The 10,521-nt window shown below is 45.6% G+C and overlaps 1 protein-coding gene across 3 annotated transcripts; it reads right to left on the bottom strand.

Moving 5' to 3' along the window:
• Positions 1 to 6,173: 6,173 nt before the first annotated feature.
• GADD45A (growth arrest and DNA damage inducible alpha) lies at positions 6,174 to 9,347 on the bottom strand. 3 transcript variants are annotated; one of them, XM_057533439.1, is made up of 4 exons: positions 9,084 to 9,347; positions 8,452 to 8,553; positions 7,876 to 8,225; positions 6,174 to 6,858 (listed from the first exon to the last, which is right to left on the bottom strand). In XM_057533439.1, the coding sequence occupies exons 1-3, from the start codon at positions 9,125 to 9,127 to the stop codon at positions 7,904 to 7,906; spliced, it is 468 nt and encodes a 155-aa protein (XP_057389422.1). In that variant the 5' UTR covers positions 9,128 to 9,347; the 3' UTR covers positions 6,174 to 6,858; positions 7,876 to 7,903. The 3 variants fall into 3 exon arrangements, with proteins under 3 accessions (XP_057389422.1, XP_007171717.1, XP_007171718.1); XM_007171655.2 differs by having other exon boundaries at positions 7,970 to 8,225; XM_007171656.2 differs by having other exon boundaries at positions 7,970 to 8,207.
• Positions 9,348 to 10,521: the final 1,174 nt, after the last annotated feature.

The following is a 10,521-nucleotide window of genomic DNA, read 5'->3' as shown; positions in this document are numbered from 1 at the left end:
CTGCTGAACTCTTATTCTTGATCTTTTGCCAGCTCTGTCCTTAACAGTTATACGAAGAAGCAAAGTGAAATCAGAAGGCTCTTCTCCAGGTGAGCCTTTTTGCAGAGTGCTTATTTTGATGGTTGCAATGTGATTACAGTGTGGTGATGTAATCAGGTGTTAAGTGGGGATACTAGGGAACTTTGCAGCTTTTCTGCATAATAAGTTCTCAGACACTTATTTGGAGAAAATACGTTAGCATAAATTACCCAGGGACACAAAAATCACTTCTCCCATGATGAGGTTACAGGATGAAAGAGAAAAATTCTTAGAATTCTCTCCTGTTTTTTTGTCTCCTTTAGTTTTCTGGGGGCTCTGTCCCATTTACTGGGTAAGTAAAAGATTAGGTGCAATTAGTTTCAGCCTCCCGGGTTAACCTGTGTCTGGTTGGCGTCTTAGAGAGATGGAGTTCACAGTAGAATTTTGATTTTCACCTTCCTCTCCATGTGGCTTTGGAGGGGTCTCTTGACCTTTCTGAGCCTCAGGTGCTTTGGCAAGGAATCAAATGGACTAATAAATGTGAAAGCACACTATAAGCCAGAAAGTGCTAATGGATATAACAAAAATAGGAACTCCACTCACTCTCCGAGCTCCTTACCTTGTGCCTGATGTTGAGCAGTACTCTGTACAACAGGTTGTTTTTATCATGCTGTCAACTTCTTGTCCAAGTGCCCAGCGCTGTGTCTGGCACGTAACAGGTCTGTTGATCGGTCAGTTCAAGGCAGTGCTAAGAGCCAACCTGTTTGTGGACCTCCCACCTTTTGTAGTTCTTGTAACTTGTACAGTAATCACCTTAGTAAACTAGTAAATTCTAACTCTGTCCACACATAGCAAATTGTTCTGGTTATACCTCTTCCCTGAGAATCTCTTCAACCTTTGCAGAGAAACATGTATCCCTCAGCTCCTGGTGGGCTCACATCAGGGAGACTGGAAACTGATGAGGTGAAAGTTGCTCCCTGCCTGCGCCCCCCCCCCCGCCCCCACCACGCTTCGTTAAGTGTGATTCTGCTGAATTTCAGCTGGAAGAACTCCAAGAAAGCAGGCAGTGTTTCTCAAACTTCCCTGATAATAAGCACTACCTGAATTTACTTGTTAAAAAAATAAATTCTAAGACTTTTCCCAGCCCCACTTAATCTGAAACTCCTGGGAAGGGGTTTTAAAGCTGTATTTTTAACATTATTAAAAATGCTAGGTCTTCATTATTATCGGAACAATGTGAGAAATTCTGGAGGGCAAATCCCTCATTTTACACAGGAAGAATCTGAGCCCCAGACTGAGAGATATTTGTCATTGGGAGGTGAAGTGTGGACCTCACATGCCTAAAAGGATTAGGAAGGGAAGCCTAAGTGAGTCCAGCAGGCTTAAGTTAACAATAGGGAGGGGTGAGGTCTGTGGCAAACTGGAAATCTTTGTCTAAAAGGGAAGAGCCTCCCTCACCTGCAGCCAATTGCTGCCATGCAGAATGTGGGCCCACTGTTGCCACATACAGCAAACTTCCAAGCGACAACAGAAATAAAGATTTTTTGAAGAAATTTCTCCATGTTTAAACGTTGACAACTGATTCCCCCCCAAAATTGTTTTTAAACATCATGTGAGCCAAATTTCTCTTGGCTACCAGTTTCCAACCTCGCATTAGGACTTTGTGAGCCACAGGTTCATCTTTTCCTAGCCTCTGTCATGGTGGTAATAGCACCTGCCTATTTTCTCAGTTTTAAGTTTTTAAATGGCTTTCTATCACTTAATGAAAAACGGCTGGCTTGCAGGGCCCTTCGTGGTCCTTCCTACCACCTTTTCCCACATTATCACCTGTCATTGGAGAATATGGACTCCAGGGCCAGACTGCTTCAGCGTGCATCCTGGACTTGCCACTTACTAACAAACTCTGGGCAGATTTCTCTCTCTGTGTATCAGTCTCTTCACCTTCAAAATAGAGGCAATAATAGTACTGATACTTACTTCCATAGAGTTGTTGTGAGGCTAATGAGTTATCATAAGGTTCTTAGAGCTGTGCTCAGCGTGTAGTAAGCCCTATGTGAGTGGTGTGGTTGCCTCAGAAACTCGCCCCAAACATGCCTCAAACATACACTCGAGAGCTGCAGTTCCTGTCCGGGAGGAGGTGCCCTTCACAGTCCCCTGGCAGATCTCTTCATCCTTTGGGTTTCACTGGATCTGGCAAACCTTCCCGACTCCCAGGAACACTTAGGCCTTGAACATAGCACATCATCGCCGATCACCCTGCATCACAGGTGTCAGTCTTCTACACTAAATTGCACACATCCTTGAAGGCAGAGACCTTGTTTTTTCACTTTTGTAGCCCCGGGAACTAACACAGTGTCACGTACATGATGGGCTTTCAATCAATAGCATTAAAGAAGTGAATGTGCTAATCTTCACAATTTCCTTATTTGATGATAAACTTCTTAAGGACAAGTGCTCTTATAGGCTACATCTGTGTATTCTCCGCAGCACTTAGCAGAATTATATTCAATATTCAATCAATTAAGTAATTTGTGTGGTTGCAAAATACGATGCTAGCCTCTGATCAAAGAACTTACAAACTTTTTCTACTTGTCATCCCCATGTGCCCTCCAGAAATCTCTACCCTTTGAATTCTCATAGCATTTTTCTGGGCCTTTCTTATGTTACTGGGCACTTTTGCTTTGGATTACATCTATTGATGTGCATGTCTAGTTACTTCACTAGGCTGGGAACTCCTTGAGGCCAGAGTAAGTGTCTGATATTTCCTAGACTTCAATATAACCAGCATAGCCCCTTGCCCATAATAAGCTCTTACTAAGTACTTCTTGGTGATCTTCATGAATATAACCTTTCACACAGTTTCTTATGTTTACCTAAGGATTGTTAAAAAGGAACAAAAAAAGATTCAACTCAATTTGAGGGACACAGGCTTGGTGTTAAATCATGCCATTGATAGTTTTGTTCATTTAAAGGAAACGCATCTCACTGCTTACAGCCTTCTACCACACATCAAAGAATAAAATTTAACCCATATAGTTGAAAATTGGGAAACAATGATTTTACAAGGGTTACAGTAAGGCATCTCAAAACAAGCTTTGAAAATACTTCCAATTAACAATATACAAACAGCTCTTTCCTAGTCATGACCCTTTTTTCTTTATTTGGGAAATAAAACATGTATTATGGGAGATTAGTTACCTTCATGAGTCCTTTCATTACATAAGTTTAACTTACTGAGGGCCTTGGTGAACTGTAGGCAGGAGAAGTCAATGCTATTTATGACACTGAGGTGAAGCTGCCAGTGGAAAAAAATAGGTATTTTCCACAAACAACACACCTTAGGTAGACGAGGGGATTTTTGTCCCTGTTGTAACATTTTCACCTACTTGCAATAAGTAGGCATTTAAAGCGACAACTAAAAAATATTAGCATCATTTAGAGGCAGAATCTGCCCTGGTAATTGCACACTTGTTTACAATTAACTCAATTGTTTCAGATTGGATTTTTCAATGCCCTGTTACTTTTGGGTTATGTTCAATTAGGAACAAATAACAACAGTTAAAACTTTAAAACCAAAACAACAACACTGAATTAATTGTTGAGATTTTTCTGAAACCAAACAGCCTGAAGGATGCATACTACCACTTCGTATCTCTAAGTACTATGAATTGAGAATACAGATTCAAAACACTTTTCTTAAAATATATATACCATGTTATAAGCAACAGATTTCTCTGACGCCTTAAAAGTTTTTCTATTGCTATCGCCTAAGTTTTAGTAATAGACACACTGTATTGGCACCTTTCAGATGCCAGGTAGTTTGCATCTATTATTTCTAAATCATTTAGTCAACAATTTTTTTTTTTTTGCCACGCTATGTGGGATCTTAGTTCCCTGACCAGGGATTGAACCCATACCCCCTACATTGGAAGGGTGGAGTCTTAACCACGGGACCGCCAGGGAAATCCCTAGTCAACAGATATTAATGCAATACCTACTGCTTGCTGAGAAGTGTGCTAAGTACTGGTCTACAATTATGAACCAGACATTGTTTCTTACCTTCAGGGAAGTTACAGTCCTGTAGGAGTGAAACAACTCTGCAAGATGGTTAATTTTATCTCCGTTTTGCTGATGAGGAAAACGGGATGCACTGGGACTGATCCTGGCTGTACCCCATGCTCTTTCCACCAAGCAATGCTGCTTCTCCCCACTCTGCCTTCCTAGTTTAATTCACTCATCTTTGCAGAAGCGTTTTTAATCAAGTAGTTGTGGGAAAGAATTGAAAATATTTTTACTTTAGTGGGAACGAAAAAGAATTCTGTTTGAAACTCACTGCTCTCCGGCTTCCCTGGTGGCGCAGTGGTTGAGAATCTGCCTGCCAATGAAGGGGACACAGGTTCAAGCCCTGGTCTGGGAAGATCCCACATGCCGCGGAGCAGCTAGGCCCTTGAGCCACAATTACTGAGCCTGCGCGTCTGGAGCCTGTGCTCCGCAACAAGAGACGCCGCGATAATGAGAGGCTCGCGCACCGCGATGAAGAGTGGCCCCTGCTTGCCGCAACTGGAGAAAGCCCTCGCACAGAAACGAAGACCCAACACAGCCATAAATAAATAAATAAATACATAAAAATTAAAAAAAAAAAAAAACTTACTGCTCTCAATCTTTTGATAATGTAAGAAACAAATATTAAATACCAGTTACATTTTGGATCAGGCACTAGCTTAAATAAGATACAAGTCTAAACAAGGCCTAAAAACCCACATTTCTAGTAGATGTGAAAAACAGAAACTTAATTGTAAGGTGAAGGGCTCATGGGCCTATGTTATTCCTAAAATATGCAGAAATGTGGAGCTTTTAGTTACTGTTAGCTGGTTTTCTCTCCTCTGATTTCTACTTTTTCCTGATTGTATGTAGTCATGACAAGGGTGGGAGACAGATGGCAGGGGAGCCATGGGGGGTTATGGTTTGAGAAGAAGGCAAAGAAAAATCATGTAGACCAAAGCTATATTAGGCCTCGCCTCAGTAGGCATTTTTGCTTTCTTTGGCTGTATCTACAGGAGGTTATTGCAGTTAATTATCAAGTGACTGTTCCAAGTAAAAGATGACTGTTCTGCTGAAGCCTTTCATTTCTTTTGCTCTTTTCTTCCACCTCTCCCATCTAATTTAACCAAACCCCTCGGAACCATAGCAGACATGTTCAGCTGGAAGGCACACAGCTCTAGAAAGAGAATAAGGGTACCAGAATATTTAGCAGGCCACTTCCCTGTTTGTTCCCTGAATATGCTTCTGCAAAATGCACAGCCTTGGACTGTTTCAGTCACTTTCTAATTGGCCTTCTTGCCTATAGCCGATTATCCCAATAACCCGTCTTTCAGTCCCCAGTGTTATCTTCCTAGAACACTGATCACGTCACTCCCTGCATGAAGGCCTCTGCAGACTGGCCAAAGTTTACAGAAGGAAGCCCAAAAGCTAAGGGTGACACAGAATGCCCTTTACAGTCTGTGCCTAATCGCCACTTACCTTTCAGCCTTATCTCTCCCTTATCTTTCTACACCAGAGGCACACACAGAATCACTTTGTTCCCTGAACAGGTTTTGGCCCTTCGGGCCTCCACACCTTTGCAGAAACTAGTGTTGCTGCTAGCAATATCCTCTTCCTGTTTTAAGATCCAAATAAAATAATCTCTCTCCAGGAAAAACTTCACTGGTCTTGCAGGTACCTTTGGTCACTCTCTCCCCTCTGCTTCCTTAATATGTTGCATATAGTCTTATTATAGCACTAGTATCATTGAACTATAAATATTTATTCAGGTTTTGCAAGTGCAATTTCTAACACTCCTTTTCCCTAACTCCAACCCCAACTCCTCTTAAATCACCTTCGTTTTTCTGACTTTGGATGTAGGGTAGAGCAGGGCATCACTAAAATGTCCACTAAAGAATAAATGAAAAGCAATATTATGCCCCCATGTCTGGCCCAAATGTTTAAGAGTGGAAAAGAATTATATATACATACAAACACACAAACACATCTATATATATAGACACATATACTATATGTATATGATTTCACAAGGGTTTTAATTTTTCCATATGAAAAAGAAACTTGTTTAAAAGAAAGTCCAAGTTAAAAGAAACAAAACACACATAAAGAAATGATGCAATTATTCCATACCAGTTTATTGTAAGTATTGTGTTTCAAAAAATTTATAGCATAAATAACCTTTCATGTCATAAAATAACTTAGTACAATTTATAATAAAACTTTGAGAATTTAACATCTCATCAAAATACAATAAAATATGGTTTTAAAATATGATTAACCCTTTCTGCTTTTTTCTTTTTTACTTGAGGGCATATAAACCAAAATTACCCAAACTACTGCCGCGCACTTAAACTTTAACAAAGCATATTTGGTTTATTTAAATGTAACTCAACCATCCTAAATTAATACATAGTTTTGTTTTCCTTCCTGCGTGGTTCTTTGTAATTTTTGTTCCTTTTGACTTGTATTTCTGTTTCCACACAGCTTCCTTCTTCATCTTCACCTCTTTCCATCTGCAAAGTCATCTGTCTCCGGGCTCCCAGAACATGTAGTTGAACTCACGCAGCCCCTTGACATCAGTTTCTGTAATCCTTGCATCAGTGTAGGGAGTAACTGCTTGAGTAACTACAAAGGTATTTCAAAACTTCAGTGCAATTTGGTTCAGTTATTTTCATTCAGATGCCATCACCGTTCAGGGAGATTAATCACCGGCACCCACTGATCCATGTAGCGGCTTTCCCGGCAAAAACAAATAAGTTGACTTAAGGCAGGATCCTTCCACTGTGATGAATGTGGATTCTGGGAACAAATTTAGAAAAAATAAATTTACTATTAAAAAAAAGTCAGCCTTTGCTACTTATTACACCACTTTGGATGGGAAGACACTCGAACATTCTATACTTTGGCTGTGTGACATCATAGAGACCTGTTACAACCATAAGAAATAAAATTTCTTCTAGGTAGTTGGGTTTCCTGCAAAATCATTCAGGGTAATTCTCTACTAAGCTGTACTCTGCAAAGTCTGAGTATAGTCTGAGTACATGAAACCCACTGAGCCATATATACATATATGTTTTCATAATATTTATTCAGTTTTGCATGAGAGTATTATTCACAGGCTTGCCCTACCAAACTGGTACCTTGGCAGAGAACTGAGTGAACAACTGTGAGAAATATTTCCATGCTGGGCTACCAGGAGGTGAGAGCTGAAGAGCAGTTAACTAGAACTGCCACCTGTTATCCTCCCAAAAGAGACAGTAGTATTTTTTCAGGAGTAGCAAAATAATTAGGCTGCCACTTAAGGAGATCAGCCAAAAAGTAGTAAAATGTAAAAGACAAAACGATCACATTTACCTCTGTAAACACAAGTTATATACCTACCAAAGGTTTTTATGGGGGTTGGGGGGAAGCTCCATTTTAAAATATGCAAGATTGCAAAGAAAAAATTTCCACTCTATCCTCTCAATACATTTCTAGGGAATTAATAAGGTCTGTCTCCTACACCATTTCTATTTTTAGCTCTGACTGGCAGAGAATGAAGCTGACTCCTTAATGAGGGTGAGCCAGGAATTTATTTGGCTTTATCTAATCTGCCCTGCTAAAGGAATTAGTCACGGGAGGTAGTGCAGATGTAGGTAGGGAGGAGCTGGGCTGACAATGCTGACTCACAAGGATCTCTTCCGCTTCTGGCGGCCTCCAACGTGCTTAGACACGTTCCGTACCAGAGAAAATCCCAAGGATGAAACTAGCACATCTCGGCTGAAAGTCCAGCCACACTCTTTAATGGGGCAAAGGCGCCCAGCTCTTGACCCTCACCCATTCCACATCTGGAGTCAGGCGACTTTCAGCCGTTGCGGACTTCCTGCCAGGACTCTAACCGCGTCCTGCCCGCAGTCCCCTTCTCCCTTACCGTCACCAGCACGCAGTGCAAGTCCGGGGGCTGCTCGGCGCCCTCGCTCAACGCGGGGCCCGCGTCACTCTCCAGCAGCAGGAGCTCGGCCAGCCGGCCAGGGTTGCTGACGCGCAGGATGTCGATGTCGTTCTCGCAGCAGAACGCCTGGATCAGGGTGAAGTGGATCTGCAGAGCCACGTCCCTGTCGTCGTCCTCGTCCGCCGCCAGCAGGCACAGCACCACGTTATCGGGGTCGCTGCGGGCAGGGACAGGGCTGGTGTGCCCAAAGGCAAGACCCGCCGCGTGGGCGCCCGCAGCCCGCGCCCACGTCCCAGGGGTCGCGCCCCGGCCCGCTTGCTCCCCTTGGGACAAGCAACCGCAGGGCAGATGGAAAGCGGCAGGAAGTGGCGCTGCTGGCCGAGGGGACGCCCCTGGAAGGCGACCTCTCCGGGCTGGGGCGGGAGGAGAAACCACGAGGAACACGCGAGGGCTCCACTTACACGTTGAGCAGCTTGGCAGCCTCGTACACCCCGACGGTGATGGTGCGCTGACTCAGGGCTTTGCTGAGCACTTCCTCGAGGGCATCCCCCACCTTATCCATCCTACACGCAGGCAGAGCAAGGGGATCCCGTCAGCCCGCCGCCCCTCGAGGCCGTCGCGGCCCCCTCGCCCTGCGCCGCGACCCTCCCTCCCGAGCGCACGCGCCACGGCGCACCTGGGCCTTTGCAAACCCGGGGCTCCCCGGGCTGTCACCCCCCCGCCGTGACCCCTCGCACGCCCAAAGGCTGGGCGTCCAGTGAGAAGCCCCGAGAGTGCCACCCGCCACCCTCTCCCGAGGGCATTGCCAGTCCCAGGCGCTGGGCGAAGCCACAGGCTGCCGGCCGCAGGAGCCGCACCGGCAGGGACGGTCACTTCTGCCCTTTGCAAAGGCTCGAGGGGCTCGACCGGCGTGGGGGGCACGCTCTTTCTGTCCACGCACGCCTCTGGAGTGTCCCGAGGAAGAAAGGAGGGATAGGAAGTACCCTCTGCAAACTTTTAACCGCTCGCTCCCCGCAAATCTTGCACAGCCCGGCAGCACTGGGGTGCGCGCAGTGGGCAAGCAGAGTTCAGGCAGAGGCTCCGGCTGACTTACCTTTCGGTCTTCTGCTCTCCAGCCGAGAATTCCTCCAAAGTCATATTGCAACTGCAGGTGCCCTACAGAGAGAGAGCGGCTTGCGGGCTGCTCCTGCCACCGCGGGCGCGCGGGTGCCTGCTTTCTGCACTCCCTCTCAGGCTCCTCCAGCGCCAGCCGCCGCCGCGCCGTCCGCCCCTCCTGCCCCCCTCGCTCGCTCGCCCGCCGGCTCTCGGCCCCCAACCTCCCCACGGTCCACTATAACGTCGCGGCAGCTGCCTCACAGCCACTGAAGGACAAAGGCCCCGCTCGCCGGAGTTATCCTGCCAACCCCCAGCCAACCACCACCCGCCTCATTTGCATACGCGCAGCCATTGGGCTATGCAAATAAGCCTGCTCCGACAATTTGACCTCAGCTCCTGGAACCAGGCTGAGAGGAGCGGAAGAGGGAGGGGCCACGAGGAAGGCGAGCCTAGGGGCGGGGGCGGGGCGGGGGCGGGAATAGGGGAGGGCGGGGTCCCGAGCCTACTCTCATCCTGCTGGCAGGGTGGGTAGGAGAGAAGGTCTTTGTGCAGGGAGAGGAGGGTGTCTTAGCTTGGGCTGGAGCTGGCTGCCAAGTGTTTTTCTAGTTGGTGCACATTTGTTTTTTTTAATTGTCGTTTCATGTCTTTTGTTTTGGGGGCCTGCTATTAAAATCTATTTTCAGGGTTAATGCACCCAAGTCTAGTAATTATTAGTAAGCTGGTTACATAAAAAGAGTGTGTCCAGACCTCTGGGGCAAAGTTTACCTCAGAAGTGTTTATGTAAGTCTAGGCAAAGCTGCTTATTAGTAGTAGTATTATTTCGGTGCCCTGATGGCTGGTTTGATTTATTTTTGGAAGGTTGCAAGGGTTGGGAGCTCAAAAAAAGAAAAATCAACACATTTGTGTTTGGTGGTGGCAGGGAACCAAGTTGGAATCTCTTCCACAGAAAGCAGAAAGGCTTCCCACCTGCCCAGGGTACCTCTGGAAAACCGTGTGCAGGAAGAGCTGCTTACCACATGTGTGTATCCTAGCCTTACAAGCCCAGTTCACCTTTCTCAGACAGCCTTTCCCGAAGGAGGATCCTTCTGCAGGGCACCAGCTAAGAGACAATTGTCTGACACCCACACAAGCTACACGTCTAAAGTCAAAATGCTCTCAATATGCCCTCAGCTTCCTTTCATAAGGCAAGTATGTCACTACCTTCCACAGGGGGCCTGTGATCTCACTGTGAATTATTATTATTACTTTTTTTTTTTTAAAGGATTTTCTTATTTATTTATTTATTTATTTATTTATTTTTGGCTGTGTTGGGTCTTCGGTTCGTGCGAGGGCTTTCTCCAGTTGCGGCAAGCGGGGGCCACTCTTCATCGCGGTGCGCGGGCCTTTCTCTATCGCGGCCCCTCCCGTCGCGGGGCACAGGCTCCAGACGCGCAGGC

This window comes from Balaenoptera acutorostrata, chromosome 1, assembly GCF_949987535.1.
Source record: "Balaenoptera acutorostrata chromosome 1, mBalAcu1.1, whole genome shotgun sequence".
In the NCBI taxonomy this organism is placed as follows: domain Eukaryota; kingdom Metazoa; phylum Chordata; class Mammalia; order Artiodactyla; family Balaenopteridae; genus Balaenoptera; species Balaenoptera acutorostrata.
Note: the sequence above shows the minus strand (reverse complement) of the source record. Positions and strands in the feature narration are given on the sequence as shown.

What these genes read in the sequence shown, in the direction of transcription:
- GADD45A (XM_007171655.2), bottom strand. Translation starts at nt 9,127, where the DNA reads ATGACTTTGGAGGAATTCTCGGCTGGAGAGCAGAAGACCGAAAG. An exon ending in GCTGCCAAGCTGCTCAACGT is followed by an intron (nt 8,226 to 8,451) that starts GTAAGTGGAGCC and finishes TGGGCACACCAG; the next exon opens with CCCTGTCCCTGCCCGCAGCG. An exon ending in TGCACTGCGTGCTGGTGACG is followed by an intron (nt 6,859 to 7,969) that starts GTAAGGGAGAAG and finishes ATTTGTTCCCAG; the next exon opens with AATCCACATTCATCACAGTG.